The sequence below is a fragment of the Microtus pennsylvanicus genome, chromosome 3 (assembly GCF_037038515.1).
Source record: "Microtus pennsylvanicus isolate mMicPen1 chromosome 3, mMicPen1.hap1, whole genome shotgun sequence".
In the NCBI taxonomy this organism is placed as follows: domain Eukaryota; kingdom Metazoa; phylum Chordata; class Mammalia; order Rodentia; family Cricetidae; genus Microtus; species Microtus pennsylvanicus.
Window position 1 is genome coordinate 111,134,633 of NC_134581.1, and position 17,587 is coordinate 111,152,219.

Below are 17,587 nucleotides of genomic sequence, written 5' to 3' on the forward strand. Positions count from 1 at the left end.
AGCTTTGCTATTAACCACTTCTCATAACAAAAGTATATGCTTAACTATGTTCATAGCAGCATTGTTTGTAATAGCCAGAACCTGGAAACAACCTAGTTTGCCCTTCAATGGAAGAATGGATGAAGAAAGTATGGAATATATACATATTAGAGTACTACTCAGCAGCAAAAAACAATGACTTCTTGAATTTTGCATACAAATGGATGGAAACAGAAAACACTATCCTGAGTGAGGTAAGCCACACCCAAAAAGAGGAACATGGGATGTACTCACTCATATTTGGTTTCTAGCCATAAATAAAGGACATTGAGCCTATAATTCGTGATCTTAGAGAAGCTAAATAAGAAGGTGAACCCAAAGAAAAACATATAGGCATCCTCCTGAATATTAACCTTCATCTGGCTATGAAAGGAGACAGAGACAGAGACCCACATTGGAGCACCAGACAGAAATCTCAAGGTCCAAATGAGGAGCAGAAGGAGAGAGAACACAAGCAAGGAACTCAGGACCCCAGAGGTGCACCCACACACTGAGAGAATGGGGATGTTCTATTGGGAACTCACCAAGGCCAGCTGGCCTGGGTCTGAAAAAGCATGGGATAAAACCGGACTCGCTGAACATAGCGGACAATGAGGACTACTGAGAACTCAAGAACAATGGCAATGGGTTTTTGATCCTACTGCACGTACTGGCTTTGTGGGAGCCTAGGCAGTTTGGATGCTCACCTTACTAGACCTGGATGGAGGTGGGTGGTCTTTGGACTTTCCACAGGTCAGGGAACCCTGATTGCTCTTTGGGATAACGAGGGAGGGGGACTTGATTGGGGGAGGGGGGGAAATGGGAGGCGGTGGCGGGGAAGAGACGGAAATCTTAAATAAATAAATAAATAACAAAATAATAATAAAAAATAACAAAAAAAATGGGCAGGCATCAGAGTAGATGCAGCAATCCAGAATCAGACAAATATCCCTTCCATCCACACACTCTGAGGATGCTGCGCAGCCTGTCTGAGGGATGGTTGTCTGTACCCGAAGACAGCTCTAACAGTGCCTCTTCATGGGTGCATGTTCTATGACATTCCACACACACACACACACACACACACACACACACACACACACACACACACACACACGATGTATATATCTGCTTCCTTTCTGTGTTGAAATAGAAATAGTACGGTATGCCAGTGTTGTGTTTGGATTTTCTCATGTCCGTTGGGGGCTTTCTTTTTGCATACTTATTGATAGAGTTCTTTGTTATCATAATTTTCTGAAAGTCGATGCTGAAGCATCTCAAAACTAATCAATCAGGTATAATGTGCTCTTCCGCCCTCTTAGCACTCTTTAGAAGACAAAAGCAAGCAGACTGTCTCAAGAGCATGGTCAGTCTGGTCCACACAGTGAATTGCAGGCCAGCAAGGGCTACTTGGTGAGGCCTTGTCTCAAAAATCAAAAGGTCTTTGTTCGTTTCTAGTCATGTCATTCTGCATAGCATACTTGCATAAAAATAAATACCACCCCTCACACTGATTTTTAATATTCAATTGCCTAAGACAGTTAAGTATAAATTATTAGTATTCTTAATTACTTGAATTGCATTAAAATGTCTATCTGAATTACACTAAAAATAAAATTTAATCAGTATTTTTAACATGGATAAGTTTTCAAATAGTGCAATTCTTTTGAGCAGACTTAAAAGTCAATAATATTTCTAAATACTTAAACAACTTTAATAAATCTAATTAATCAAAAATTAAATTTTTAAGTCAGTTCTCATATACTTTTTAAACACTGTGAAATGAAAAACACAGTACTCAGGACAGCAGACTATAGACCAAGGATCATGACTAATCAATACTATATAAAAATTATATGTTTATATATATATTATATTTCTCTGACTGGTAAGGTGCTGGCCCTCATCTCCTCACCTAGGTCATAGCTCCTTTTCTGTTGGTTTATCCCTAATTCCTCAGCAGATCCTCAGCATCTGCTTTCCTTCCTCTTTGCCTCAGGTCAGACACTCCTCTTTCCTGTAAATACAGAGTATTGGGCCTTTCCAGGACCAAAACTTCCCAGGGCAATGGGACTAAGCCATTCTGGAGCCTTCAGGGCCAGCCTGCATAGAAAATCTACAGAACAGAATCAAGATAGTGAGCGAAGGAGCCAGAAGTCAGGTCACAGGAGTTCTAAAGCCTTCCTTGATGCTGCCTGTCATCTGTAGAATGCTCTTAGAATTTTCTTCTGTTTATGATTAAGATCTTCTCCTCATTTACCAAACCTGCTACCACAGTCAGGCCCTGTTCTGTGGTTCCACCAGCCTCAAATGGTCCCCTGAAAGGACACAGTTCTAAGAAGAGTCTCCTAGAAGTCGACACAAAAGTGTGCTTTCTTTTTTGACTCCTTAGCCTTGTAAGCGCTTCTTCAGATCTGTGATGTCTTGTGTGTCTTTCCTGGATGTGAATGATAATTATAATAATCCCAGTGAAGTCAGGAACTGTGTGCATATTTTCAGGATTCCATGTCTCCAGTCTAGCACAATGCCTGGCACATGGAATGTGATTAATAAATTATTTCAGAATGAATGGATAGCCTAAAGGTGAGTGAGCACCCACTACATGCTTAGGCATTGAACGTAAGTGCTGCTCAGGGATGAGAAACCTGCTTTAGAATTGCCATTGCAGACGGATGTCCACCTTGAGGCACACACAGACACAAAATGAGCTCAAGATGATGTTTTCATGTGTGTACAGTGTAGATTTGAGGGCAGTTGATGGCTGAGACAGGGAGGGACAGTACTGAGGACATACATAAGCTAAAGGGATAGACTTGATCCCTTCACCTGCAAAATGAGGCTTTCAAACTAGATTATTTGCTGTAAGTGTAGGATTCATTGCAGTTATTAAAATCCAGTCCTAGAACACGAGATTCACCCCTAGTTTTTTCCATTAGGTATGACAAAGACATATGAAGTCTAGGTGGGGAAAATACTTGTCTGTATTTTTATGTTTCTGGAGTGCTTTAGGGGGTGAGTGGTACTGTTTTTTATGAATAAGTTCACCAGTAGAGACAGCAAGTGTTTACCTATAATGACCTAGTATCTCAAGCTTTGTGTTGCTCAGTTCCTCAGCACCCAAGATGCTGAGTAATTGTTCTGAAAATTAACGTGCAAAATTCCTTGATTAAATAAATGATACATCAATTTTTATTAGATAAAACAAATAATCTACATAAATATAGTCGCTTATTTGTTGCCCAGGAGTGACCCCATCCTCTCCAGGTAACAACAGACAAGCTAAGGGGTGCTTCTGGATGTCCTGTGACCACGTGAGTCTGGCTAGGGAGATCCACAGTTTCCATCTGGTTCTGTCATAGCACATACTGGGAGAAACAAACTTCTTCAGTTCACAAAGACTTGGATGAAAAACTGTCAACTTCAGATAAAATATGCCAGATAAAATATCCTCGAATCTCTTCTAACAATTGAACCAACTGTTACTCTTCAACACATGGGTCACTTTCTTTGCATTTGGGTCAAACTCCAACTGTGAAGATCCACTGAAGAAATAGAAAAACCCTACAAGTAAAGACAAGAGAAAAAGTGAGCTACTTTTTTCTACATAGAAACCTGGAAAGATAAAAAGCTCAGTAAGAGGTAAGTGAAAAACAGAAAGAATCAGGATGTGACTCAGTGGTATGACACTTGCCTAGAGTGTCCAAAGTTGTGTGTTCAAATCCTTGCCTAGAGTGTCCAAAGTTCTGTGTTCAAATCCTTGCCTAGAGTGTCCAAAGTTGTGTGTTCAAATCCTTGCCTAGAGTGTCCAAAGTTCTGTGTTCAAATCCTTGCCTAGAGTGTCCAAAGTTGTGTGTTCAAATCCTTGCCTAGAGTGTCCAAAGTTGTATGTCCAAATCCTTGCGTATAGTGTCCAAAATCATATGTTCAAACACTTGTTTAGAGTGTTTTAAGTCATGTGTTCAAACCCTTGCCTAGAATGTCCAAATCATACATTCAAACCATGCCTAGAGCATTCTAAGTCCCGGGTTTAAACCCTTGCTCATCAGAGAAAACAGCAACAAAACAACACAAGAGTATCTCTGTAGTTTTAGTCTGCGTCAGGGAAAATGTCAAGCATTAATAAAGCTACTATTTTTAAAAACTTGATTGGGCAAGAGCTCTATGACATAAGCATCTCTAATTCCATCTTTCTGATAAACCATTGAAGTTTAGGCAGATGTTAATATTTGCTTCGGTGTACTTGCCAGGGAGGGAAGGAGACAGCACTGAGTCTGTGTTACAATCAGAAAAAATAAAAAATAAAAACATCCCTGCTTGTTTGAAACTAAGCTTTATTTCCTTTGCTCCAAGTCCTTCTTCTCACGTCATCATCTTCCAGCCCAAGGGCTGTTTCTGGCCCTAATGAGCCGGTGACTGAAGCTCTACCCCTTCTCCTCCCTGCAGATGTGGCTCTCAGTGTCAGTAAAAATCGCCAGCTTACTCTTGCATAGGAAAAGTTCCTTAAGTTTCGGTGCATGGAAAGATGAATATTTACAAGAAGCAATGCTGTTAGTCACTAACTGAGTCTGGAAAGACAGAGAAAGTTTACAGTTGAATAGTGGAACATGCATTTGAGAAGGCCAGCCAGCCTTAAAGCAGCTCCACCACTGCCGGCAGCCTTGGAATAGCATGGATCAAGAACGGCAGCAGCTCATGCCAGCACTGTGTCTTCACACATGTGTGCAGCAGAAGAGTCTGTGTTCATCACCTTCATGAGTCAAAACAGCTCACCCGAAGGAGAACGGTAAATGCCACCAAAGCAAATGAGTTGAAGTTCTTGGGAGAGAGGAGAGTACTGATTCTTTAAAATCTGTTATTAAAAATGATTTAATCCTCCTCTGTATCTCTCATAGCATTTCAAGAGCCCTATTGCCAACCGAGTAGAGGTCCTCTTACCGAATGCTTCAAAGACAGCATCCACCTTTGAGTCAACGCCTGGGAAGTCCTCGGCTATCTTCCTGGGAAATCCAGGCTCCATGGATCGCTTCTTCTCATCAAATCTGCAGAAGAAGCAAGAGTGCAGTTCAGCAGTGCATGGAGGGTGTGCTCCCCACGCTCGTGAGCCTGTGGAATTCCAGCAAGCTTTCCAAGTTCTGCACATAAACGTCAAGCTTCTTTAGTACCATGTGTTTTTCATAAGGTAAAAATTTAGCTCTTAAATCACAGCTACTTTGGGAACAGGACAACAGCCTACTCCAGCAATACTGTTTGTTACTGTCTTTCTTAAGCCTGGACAAGAGAATCTTCAGATCTTCTTTCAATCACAAATCATCTACATAGATACAGCTACTTGTTTGTATGGTCGTGTGAATACACAACCGTGTGTACATATGTCTGCATATAAGTGAACACACACATGTATTGTGGACTAAGTTACTGGTCAGAAATACGATTTCCATGGCTAGAGGGATGCCTTAGTGGTTAAGAACACTTTTGCTGTTCTTTCCCATGACTGCAGTTCATGTCACCGTCCACAGTCAGATGACTTACAGCTGCCTATGCTTCCAGCCTCAGAGCATCAGGGGGTCCCCTCCTCTGGCCTCTGTGGACACCTGCATGCCATGTACACACTTTTACACAGATATGGCCTCAGAAATCGAAATGGAATATTTGAGGCTGGAGTGATGGCCAGCTGTTAAGAGCAATGTCTGCTTTCACGAAGGCCACAGGTTAGGTCCCTAGGACTCACATAGTGGCTTACAACCATCTGTACCTCCAATTCCAGAGGAACTCTATGTGCACTTCTGCCTAAAGGGCACCGCATGAATGTGGTGCGTGTGTAAGCACACACACACACAGACACAAAATGCTCATAAAATGAAAAATTTTTAGAGTTGGATATTAAAAACAAGAAACTATACTTTCCAGCTCACCACCATAAATAGGCTGTCTATTCTTTCCCTAGACTGTACACTGAAGTTCTCTATGGAAGCTCCCTAGCAAAGGGGACTGATTGAGACAGAAAGGGCAGTAAGTGTGGTTTTGGCCAATGAGCTGCACACTGGACCGTCTGCCTTGATGTCTCAACACCTGGACTGGTGGCCTAGGACTCAGGGAGTCTGTGAGGAGGCCTGAGTGGAAACCACGAAACTGGTCTGCTGTTGTGTCTCATCTGTAAGCAGGCAGAGGTCATCAGTGTGTGAGCTCAGCTGGAGCCCTTGAGAGGATGACAACCCACACGTAGGAACAATAACTCTGGGGCACTGGCAGAGGAGCGATGAATGGGGGCATGGGCTCATTATGAAGTTCAGAAACAAAGACTTCATGAGGGTGGAGGGAATTAAGCTTGAGCTTGAAGTATGTGCAGGATTGAGCAGGTAGAGAAGAGGGGCTACACAGAGTGGGGGAGGGGAGGAGATGCACGCTCTAACTTAAGAAATGCCTGTTGGAAGATGCGCCCATGGTTCTAGGTCCCCAGCCCCCAGTTGTCAATGCCCCTGTGTGGGTTTCTGACCCCCACAGTTTTCAATGCCCCTCTTCTCACCCAGAGAGGGAGGGTGAGGATAAGTGTGAGGCTGAAGCATTTTCTCTAGGGCAGAAGCAATTCTCAGGCGGTCTCTTCGCAAAGCCATGCCCCAGCATCTCACCTCCAGTATTGGTCGCCCACAAAGAAGTAGGTCTTCTTCGTCTCCTTAGCACTCACAGCGGCATCAATCTTCCTGACAGTGAGAGGGAAGCCAAGAGCGTGGATGCTTTTAGGGTAACCTGCTTGCTCCTCGTGCCCTTGGACTGCCCAGAACTGAGTTCCTGTACAAAAACAAAAGAATGACAGAAACATCAGTAGCGTTAAAAGTCCAGGAATCATGCCTTGCAATTTTGGAAATACATTCTTTACACCATGTCTTTTCATGGTGAATAAATTTAGGCCTTAGCTGTGTGATGGGCATTCAAGAAAAATGCCCAGCTGGAAAGAACCAACAGGGGTCAAATGAGGGAATTTTCAACCTGGGCAATGTATCTCCCTGAGTTCATTTTTAAACTGTAAATAAAATGTTGGTTTTATGTGATTCTTTATTATCTTTGCCTATTTTTTAATTACACAGAATTGGACATAGTGAAGAAAAGCCCTATTCACTTTTCCCGCCCAAAGGCTTGTTCCACTAAGGTAAAGCAATGCTGTGGAAAGGTCACCTTTAAAAACGAAGACAGTGTCTCTGCTAGTAACCTCATAGGCAGCATCCATGCTGGAAGGAAGGGACGGCCAAAACGAAGAGATCAAATGAAAACCAGGTTCAGGGGTCCTCAAAGATCTTCGCCAAAAATGCCTAAAAGTAGAAGAGAAAGACAGGTGACAAAAGCAAGCTTTCATCTTTAGTGTGTTACCCCTCAACGTTCTTTCATCCTCTGGGTTGGGCCACTAAAATGTAGGACTGTCATTACTGGGAAAATAGCTCTCTCTGGGTCTCTCTGTCTCTGTCTCGCTCCCTCCCCACTCCACAAAGGAGACCACAGCGGTCCTCCTGCCACAGATTTCCAGACAGCATCTGGAAAGCAAAGCTCTCCATCTTGTCAGTGTCAGCTAATGGGCTCAGCATAAGCTTTAACCACATGCAAGACACAGGAAGCAGCATGTAATTAGTAATTAAAGTATCACCCACACTTCCCATAGTGAGTGAGGGGTGTGTGTGTGTGTGTGTGTGTGTGTGTGTGTGTGTGGAGTGTGTGTATGTGGAATGTGTGTGTGTGGAATGTGTGTGTGTGTGTGTGTGTCTGTGTGTGTGTGGAGTGTGTGTATGTGGAGTGTGTGTGTGTAATTTGTGTATGGAATGTGTGTAATATATCTCTATATATAAACATGTTACTATCCTTTCTAAGCATTTTCATCAAAAGTAGACAGGGATTTAGAATTCTTTTGTCTGACCTGTCTTTAAAAAACAAGAATTCTCCCCGAAGGGTGCTGACTGCATCAAAGGACAAATCAGGGCTGCACATCAGTGATAACTCAGGTTCCGGAGAATTAGGTTTGGAGGGTACCACGGGAACATCAGGGGATGCTGGGGGAGGTCCTAAAGGGAACAGATTAAAGGAGGCAAAGTTAGGAGAAATGTGGCCCCTGTCAGTTGTGTGCTTCCCTCAAACCTTCCAGAACTCTGACTTGGATTACAGACAAGTATGCGGTATCACTCACCGTAGAGGGACTGAATGCCATCCACATCATCTTGAGAGAGGCGAAAGCGGGCCAGGTCTGTGGAGGACTTGTAGACTGGGTACATCAACGCTTCAGTTTTGTCTGAGTGAAAGAGACCCAGGGAGTGGCCAAGTTCATGAGCAGCAACCAGGAATAAGTTGGTACCTATGGAAGAAATCATAAATAATAGTTGCTTATCCTTAACAGCATGTACATCATATAGGTGAGAGTACACAGCATTTATTTCCTTCCTGAAAACACACAGGCTTGTACTCACTTTGTTTGCTGTCTCATTGAACAAAACACGTGTCTTTGAAAACTCGTGCCTGAGCTCAGTCTGAAGGACCTCGACTCACCCAGCAGTCCTCTCTCTGGCTTCAAACGGTCTGAGCAGCAATCCTCACTCATTGCAGTCGGGATGGAGATCACTTATTGTCTAGCATATCAGAGCTCTCTTTTCCCTCGCACACGAAAAACTAAAACTGCTCCCTGTGGTTAGCACTTGACAATTTCGGGATCGGTCAGCTCATCTCAGGTGGTATTCATCTCTAAAACCCTTCACTAACCCTAACCCTGCACTTCCCATTGGATTCTGCCTACATCCTTTCTCATACCAAGTCCCAGACGACGGCTGAGGAGAGAGACGGCATAGGGTTTGTAAAACTGGTTTAAACATAGCATGCCTCAATGTTTGCCGTAAATGAACTCTTGGATTCTAACTGTGTTCACTTTCTTCTCACTGTAACAGTGGGAGACAAGCCCCTCAGGCTGAAGCTGCGAGGTGATGAGATTGGCAGAACTCTAACAGATGTTCCCTGTGGATGATGTGGATCGAGGAAGTTCTCCTTTTAAAAGAGGGTCCTCTGTGGGGGCGGGTCTGGGAAATGCTAATTCCATAACACAAGAATTTTATTCAGTGCAAAACTTATATTTGTACTTTCTACATATACCAGTTTATATTTTTATTATGAATCCCGGTTAATCTCGAAAGTAATACAATTTATTTCAGTCAAGTTTTTTAAAGTTTAGTCAATCCCCGAAGTTACGAAAAGAAACCTGCTTAGACAGTTCTGCCATTGTCCTTCAGGGATGGTTCTTTTCTTTCAGAGACTGATAAAAAAATCATCCTTACTAGAACTCACAAAATTGTAAGCTTATTAAGACCAACAAAACCAGCTAACCAAACAAAAACCGCTTAGATTTCCGAAGTTTAATTTTGGCTTCTGGTTTGAAAGTAAAGAGGGCAAATGACGGGAATCGATGCATTCCCCTGTTGTATTGCTTGGCTGTCTACAGATGGATACCATTAGGAACCTTTAGTAAGAGTAGCCTGTAGATCAACAAGATCCACAACTGCTAAAAATTTCATGATTTTTCCTCTTTATTGGAAATAGTTTTTCCTCATGCATTATATCCTGATTAGAGATTCGCCTCCCTCTGCCCCTCCTAGCTCCTCCTCACCTTCCTTCCCCCCAGACCCACTCCCTTTCTGTCTCTCATTGGAAAAGAAGAAGCTTCTAAGGGATACCAACAAAACAAAATATAATAAGATAAACAAACCCATCACATCAAAGTTGGACAGGTCAAACACTTAGTGATATATTTTATGTTGTGCTTATTAGGAAAATAAATGTTTTTTAGGCACCAGAAACTACACTAAGCAATTATTAAAACAACAACAAATAAACTGTGTTCCACTGGAATCCAGAACACATTCTAGCATTAGTAACGAAAATTTTCCAACACTGAGTCCAGCTGTGAGGCGGAGCACTAACCTGTGGTGTCCTCTGTCCATTGTTCATCATCATCAAAGTGAGCATCCCCGTTAATCCCCAGCCCAGGGGCATACGCATGAGCCAAGACTGCTCCAGGCCCGTCAAAAGGAATGAAGTCTCCATGTTCTGAAGGGAAAAGGTACATACTTAGAACTGACAATTGCTGGTTAGGACCTCCTTGTGACATTTTCAGTAAGATGCCACTGGGCAATGTGTGTTTCAGTTCTTGGGCTTTTACCTCCAGCTGCGAAGGAGATCATGATGTCCGCCTCTCCTTCAGAGAGCCTGGAGAACCTGAGCGGGGTCACCGCCTCCCAGACTTTCAACGCTTTCTCGATGGCAGAATCCACACTCTCTCTTGGTAAATCCGGTGTATAATTTTCAACCCTGGATGAGAGAAGTGGAAGAAGGAAATGTGTGTTGCTGCGAGGCCTCTGGCAGTGCTAGCATTGTGTGAAAACTTTGGACCCAATTACCTACCTGTAGGTGAGGTGGTTTTTCCTCCACTTTGGCGAACCTGGAAAGGTAGTGAAGCCACCAACGTCGGGGACGCCACATCTGGGCTTGAGCAGCACATCCATTGTGTTGGAGTCCAGCTTCCCTGTCATCTCCAGCCCGAGGAACTTCTGCATTTCTTGGATTTTTTTGACCACAGGACTGCTGTCCTTTTTCTTCATGAACAGCCTTGCATCTTTTGCAAGGCCGTAGTAGTTTTCTAAGTATTTCTAACGGGATAAATACAGCTTCTAAGTTTCAATTCTGATTTCTTTGATATTGCTATTTGTAGTAAATGTCATACACCTTTTTTATTTCATTCATCATGACAGGATCTCAATATGTAATCGAGGAACTCCTTGAATTCGTGCTCAGACAGCTTTAACTCATGATACCCGCATCTGCCTTCCGAGCCCTGGGATTACAGGCTTGGACCACCAAGCCCAGCAATGGCTTTACTTTTCTTAATCCCTTTGACCTACTTTTCTAGTTCTCTGAAATTGTAAGCATAATACTTCATTTAATTTGTCAGGGATGGCCCCTTCCTGGCTTTATTTTTGCAACAGTGTCTTTTTTGCTGTTAAAGCAATGGAAGTGAGAAGAAATTCAGAAGGATTTAGTGCAGAGAAAGTCAAAAGGAACAAATAAGCCTTCGTGAGAATATTTGTCTGTTTGGGGTAATTTTATTTAATTCACTCAATTTTCCACTTTTCCTAGTGGCTTACTAGGAAAAGGTTAGGCAAGCCTCTCATGAACTAACACTATAAATATTTTTCTGAGCTACACTGGACTCAAGCCCTGAAGGATGGTCCAAAGCAAGGCGCAGTTGGCGCTCTCGTCCCTCGTCACCCTGAGCCTCCAGTGTTAGCGCTGCTACCACTGCCAGCATGTGTGACCTTCAAAGTACTACCCAACACTGACAGCCTTTGCTTCTTCTGTACCAAAGGAAGGATCATGTGATCTTGAGACCTTCTAACACTCCTCCATTGCAGAACCAGCCCTACACAGGCAGTCAGAACCAGTCTGTGGACTGCAAAACTGTGCCCTGCCAAAGAGCCCAGAGGCCATTTCCACTTCTTACCTGAAGAAACTCCATGTCGGAGTCAGCACTACTGTGCAGCGGATAGGACCAGCCAACTGCCACACACAGCCACAACAGGACCAGGAGACTCTTCATTTCCACGGCTTCCCTGGGCTCTGAGCTGCCTTCGCTGTGTTCTACCTTCTATGTGCACCCTCCTGAGCCCGACTTTATAGAGTGACACTGTTTGTGGTGATCACCCGCAACCTGACTCATCGTTGCTTCCACCCAAGTGGGACTGCTTCCAAAAACCAAAAATCAAAGTCGGGTGATACAACCTTCTTTACCAAGTTCTCTGAACCTTCTGAATTTTGCAAGGCAAAACAGTGATTAATCTCCCGGAAATGCTTCCTGCCTTACAGGAGAGAAAACTGGGACTTTTTTTTTAATTTGGAAAACTTAACTATAGTTCAGACACAGTAATGTTTGTGACTTGGATAGAAGTGGACTAACTTAGTAAAAAGCCCAAGTTATGAAGAACTTCTAGAAGACAAAGCTGAATACAGAGAGATGTGGCTAAGGGAAATATGTACCTATATAACTAGAGGCCATACTGTCTGTCACCACAGCCTACACTATATGTCACCACAGCTCTTACAGTACGTCGTCACCAGTGCCTATACTACATGACGTCATACAGCACATACTATATGACCTCACTACAGCACATACTATATGTCACCACAGCTCTTACAGTACGTCGTCACCAGTGCCTATACCACATGACGTCACTACAGCACATACTATATGTCACCACAGCTCTTACAGTACGTCGTCACCAGTGCCTATACTATATGACGTCACTACAGCACATACTATATGTCACCACACACTGTAAGCACAGGATGAAGTATCCAGAAGGGAACTGGAAGGGGGAAAACTCACCTTTTTAAAAAATTTTTAACCCACTACTGATTTTTCATCTGCTTATTTATTGATTGATTAGTTAAGACAAAATCTCACTGTGTAGCCCCGATCTGAAACTCACTGTGGAGACGAAGCTGGCCTTGAACTCACAGAGATTCACCACCTTTGCCTCCAAAGTAATGGAATTAAAGGTGAGTGCCAAGCATGCCCAGTCAAGAATTTGATGAAGAGAAGAAAGCGGATTATGAGAAAGATGCTAACCATCTGGGGGTTTAGTCTTAATTCTGTAGGCCATTTATTAAAAGAAAATGAAGCCACAAAAGTTTTTTTTTTCCTTAAGACTCATAGAATTAAAGTTATTTACTGGACTGAAATGTTTTAGTTTTATCTTATATACTTTTTATCAGTATTTTTCTCTTGTCTTTAGAATAAAACTAGTAGATGCTCTGAAGCTGAAAAAGATACCCAAGGTTCTTTGCTTATGCCTTTCTTTAACTTGTTTCTCTTCTTGTCTCCCTTCTTCCAGTCTCTCTCCCCTCCATTTGTCTCCTCTCTTGTCCCTTCCCCTCCCATCCTCTCTCCTCTATTCTCTCCCCGTTTCCTCTCTCCTTCCATCCTCTCCTCTTTTCCTCTCCCCTCCCATCCTCTCCTCTCTTCCCCTTCTTTCTTCTCCCCTCCCCTCCTTTTCCTATCAATCAGAACCCTCTTATATTGTTGGTGTGTGGCATGAGATTACAGCGAAGACTTCAGACACTCGTATAGAAGTTGTGTTAAGCTCAGGACCCTCTCCCCCTTTCTTGCCCACCTCCCCAGTCTTCCCCATCACTGTAGACTGCTGGTCTGTAGGTCATTTTCTCACTGAGGAGCACCCTGTGCTGGAGGTGAGAACTGGGTCACTGTGCTCACAGAGGCATCCCCTTTGCTGCCTCCTTCCCTTTGCACGTCTTTCACATTTCCTTTTTGTTCAGTTTGTTTTTCCAGTTGTGAAGATGTGTAAAAACAGGGTCACTCTTCTGAGAATGAGATCACCACACTGGAGATGCAAACCAGACGCCTGACAGCCAGCTGCCCGGAGGCTACACAGCACACCGCACAAGACATCCATTTCCACTCTGGGTTTTCTTTAAAAGTCTGTCAAAACCAGAGTTCTATAATTCTCTATTCTTTAGATGAGGCAGGATCTGTATTTTTGTTTGGCTGAAAGAAGAGGGAAAAGTCTGTTGATGCTGATATGAAGACCAAGGGTTAGTTAGTGGCGAACCTTTAGAGGATACAAGATCCAGGAAGGGCAGAGACAAGCAGAGAAAGTAAGATACAAAAGGCAGGAGAGTCATGGTGACCGCAATTCCTCCTAGATGAATGGTTTTTCTTCGTACTGTTTAGCTGAAATTATCACTAACATACATGTTTGTGTATTTAAAGTTTAGAAGGAGGGTCTGAAAGATATGAGCTTATATTCCCAGTTATACAGAGGTGATTGACAAAATGGTCATGCTGTTCTTGAAACGGAACAAACCTGTGCTATGTAACAGAAAGATGCCTTTATGACTTGAGACTTCCCTGGAAAATCCTTTCCAGTGCCAGCGATCATTCCTCATTTTCCAAAGGTGCCCTTCTGTCAGTGCATTTTTCAACCCGACTATGGTGCGATGGCTTATGTATCCATCTTCCACAAGTTACTCTGAGTTTCTTGACACATTTCAATCTGTATTCCTGGCTTTAGCATAGTTTCTGGAATATAGTATACACCTAAAATAATGCTTAGACAGTAGATTAATATATTAATCTTGAATGAAAGGCACAAAGAAAAACAAAGTTTATAATTCATACAGATAATTTTGAATTTTTGGATCCTATAAATACTCTAACAACCGATTTTTTTAGTTTTTTTCTAAATATTAGTTAATTTATTTATTATGTGTGTTTCCTTGTGTTCTCACAGGTACTTCTGGGGTTTTGCAACATGGCATTTGTGCAGAGGTCAGAGAACAACTTACAGGAACCGATTCTTCCCTTTTACAGTATGAATGCCAGGGATCAAAGTCAAGCTATGCACTCAGCTGTGAGCATCTTTACGCTGTAAGCCATTTCACTGACCTTCCAGTAACTGAGTTTTTGAAAGCTTTATTTATACAGAAAAAGTTCAAGCTATCCCCTTAACTTTTTTTTGTTAAAGGATCAAATTGAATACATATGTATGTCTTCTGGCTATTCAAACTAAGGTCGTAGGACCAACCTTTTTTTTTTTCATAGTGAAAGAGACAGTCAGATTGTACTCTGCTGTTTGAATATAAAAGTATTTCATTACTGAAAAGGAATAGATAAAATAAACTAAGTGAAAGGAGAGGAGGGAGGCAAAAAGGAAGTCAAGAAGGAAGAAAAGAAGAAAGGAGGGAAGGAAGGAAGGAAGGAAAGAAGGAAGGAAGGAAGGAAGGAAGGAAGGAGAGAAGGAAGGAAGGAAGGAAGGAAGGAAGGAAGGAAGGAAGGAAGGAAGGAAAGGAGGGAGGGAAGGAGGAAGGAAGGAAAAAAGGAAAGAAGGGAAGGCGGGAGGGAGGGAAGAAGGAAAGAAAAGGGAGGGAAAGAATGAGGGATGGAAGGAAGAAGGGAGGGAAGGAAGGAGGTAAAGAAGGAGGGAGAGAGGGATGTAAGGAAGAAAAGAAGGGGAACAAAAGGCAGTGAAAGGGAGGGGAGAGGAAAAATAAAGGGAGGAACAAAGGGAGACAGGAAGGAGAAAGGAGGAGGGAAACAATATTTATTTTGAATGAAGAAAAATATGTGAACACTGGGAAAATGTGTATTTCCAACACAGAAATGGGAAAGACAGTCCCACAGAACAATCATTTATTGCATGGTCTAATAGATGCAAGGATCTAATAGCAGCTAGTTTTATGAACCTGGCCTCTGAGTGACTAGAAACCTGAAGCTAAAGTCAGTCTGATCCAAACTTCACAGGTTGCAGCTGGTTCAAGTGACATCTGATAAACCTTTACTTCCTCTTCCTGTTGGTCACACTCCTTCCTGACTAACAGGTCATAACAGTGTGCAGTCCTTGCTCCGGTGAGCAGATAAAATCGCTTAGCTCTACACTAATTATCAAGTATCTGGGTCTGAAGTGCTTCAAAATACGCAGACTAAGAGTTCACATTGCTTGATAAAAATCTAAAAGAAATTTAGGGGATGGGCAGTAACAAAATTAATTAAAGATACTAATTTAGATTAATTTTTAAATATGGGAAATAAAGAACGGAGGAAGAAAGAAGTGGGAGAATGATGGGAAAGGCTACAGCCCAGAAGAGGTGTTCCTTACACCGTAGCAAGAAATAGGGGCTCAACAGAAAGGGCTTAAAAGTAGATAAAACAGCAAAACTGTTATCAAAGTAAGTTTATACAGTGATGTAGACATGGAGAAAATTCAGGAGTCCAAACATTACCTAGAGAAATAATAGTGGCAGAGAACTTGTTGAGCATGTGAAGGCTTTGGGGGTGATTCCCAACACCAGAGAAGAGAAGCTAGTCCTCCTTGGAAAACCGCAGACCAGCTACTTTTCTTTGGAATTTAAAGAGCAATACTGAAATCTGAAAATAAAAATATGTGAAGGAAAGCTTGAGTTTCATCATTTTAAGTCTCCAGCTAAGGTGTTTGAAGTTTATTCTGTGGTAGATAGAAGGCCTTGGTTCTGCAAGTCATATGGAAGTTTAAATATCATAGTTTTTTGGCAATTTCATTCAGTGTATTTTGATCATGTTCACCCTCTGGCCAGCCAGTCTAGTCCCATCGAGTCAGTGAGCAGAATGTTCAGGAGAGACCCTGTCTCAGGAAATAAAATGGGGATCAGTTGTGAAAGATACCTGACACTTGCTTCTAGCTCCATGTGGGAATACACACACATGCATGTGTACCTAAACACATATGTGAGCACACACTCACACAGGCAGCTCTCGGGCTTCGTGTTTTGTCACATGATCTTCCCCTCTCGTCTCCTCTCCCCCTGTGATGCCATTTTCCATGCAGGTGTCCTCAAGTGGACCTTTGTCCCAGGTGAGCCATCCATAGTGCCCCGTCAGACAGATTTTAGTGCCCCTCTATTGTCCCTTCTCCAGTGCAATAAATCAGGTCAGACTGAATTTAAGTCCGGGTTTTAATCTGAGCAAAGCATTACTGGGGGGTCCCAGGGGAAGAGGGGGAACCACGAGGGGAAGTCTGTGGACCAGACCTTAAATACCCTAGAGGTGGGTGGAGCCCCTGTTTGGAGGACTTTCTTTGGGCAGGGTCTGAAAAGGGTAGCTCCAGGAGAGGGGCCGCCACTTGGTGTGCTGTGGGTGGGGAATGCAGAGGGCAGCTCCAGGGGAGATACCCCAAATCCCTACCTTTTTGGGTATATATGGACACTGGTTCAAGTCTGGCTACTTTCTGTTGGCAATGGACTACCAAAGTGGGAAGAAGAAAACTGGAATACTACAGCCCAGCCCAGGAGGCCGTTCTCATCATGACAGTGAACACTGCAGCCCAGCCCAGGAGGAGGTTCTCATCATGACAGTGGACACTGCAGCCCAGGAGGAGGTTCTCATCATGACAGTGGACACTGCAGCCCAGCCCAGGAGGAGGTTCTCATCCATGACAGTGGACACTGCAGCCCAGCCCAGGAGGAGGTTCTCATCATGACAGTGGACACTGCAACCTAGGAGGAGGTTCTCATCATGACAGTGAACACTGCAGCCCAGGAGGAGGTTCTCATCATGACAGTGGACACTGCAGCCCAGCCCAGGAGGAGGTTCTCATCCATGACAGTGGACACTGCAGCCCAGGAGGAGGTTCTCATCATGACAGTGGACACTGCAGCCCAGGAGGAGGTTCTCATCATGACAGTGGACACTGCAGCCCAGGAGGAGGTTCTCATCATGACAGTGGACACTGCAACCCAGGAGGAGGTTCTCATCATGACAGTGGACACTGCAGCCCAGCCCAGGAAGAGGTTCTCATCATGACAGTGGACACTGCAGCCCAGGAGGAGGTTCTCATCATGATAGTGGACACTGCAGCCCAGGAGGAGGTTCTCATCATGATAGTGGACACTGCAGCCCAGGAGGAGGTTCTCATCATGATAGTGGACACTGCAGCCCAGGAGGAGGTTCTCATCCATGACAGTGGACACTGCAGCCCAGGAGGAGGTTCTCATCATGATA

At 43.4% G+C, this 17,587-nt stretch overlaps 2 protein-coding genes across 2 annotated transcripts in view; both read right to left on the bottom strand.

Moving 5' to 3' along the window:
• Positions 1-17,587, bottom strand: part of Mmp13 (matrix metallopeptidase 13) — a 209,785-nt gene that overhangs the window by 116,757 nt on the left and 75,441 nt on the right. The window lies entirely within an intron of this gene.
• Positions 3,181-11,692, bottom strand: LOC142847304 (stromelysin-1-like). Its single transcript, XM_075968020.1, has 10 exons — positions 11,537-11,692; positions 10,441-10,685; positions 10,199-10,347; positions 9,961-10,086; positions 8,186-8,350; positions 7,919-8,063; positions 7,189-7,322; positions 6,645-6,804; positions 4,954-5,057; positions 3,181-3,579 (listed from the first exon to the last, which is right to left on the bottom strand). Exons 1-10 carry the CDS (start codon positions 11,630-11,632, stop codon positions 3,479-3,481), a joined length of 1,425 nt encoding a protein of 474 aa, XP_075824135.1. The 5' UTR covers positions 11,633-11,692; the 3' UTR covers positions 3,181-3,478.

Coding starts and splice junctions, on each gene's coding strand:
- LOC142847304 (XM_075968020.1), bottom strand. CDS start 11,632: ATGAAGAGTCTCCTGGTCCTGTTGTGGCTGTGTGTGGCAGTTGGCTGG. Junction 10,686..11,536: donor CCGACATGGAGTTTCTTCAG/GTAAGAAGTGGA, acceptor TTATCCCGTTAG/AAATACTTAGAAAACTACTA. Junction 8,064..8,185: donor TGGCATTCAGTCCCTCTACG/GTGAGTGATACC, acceptor TGTTCCCTTTAG/GACCTCCCCCAGCATCCCCT.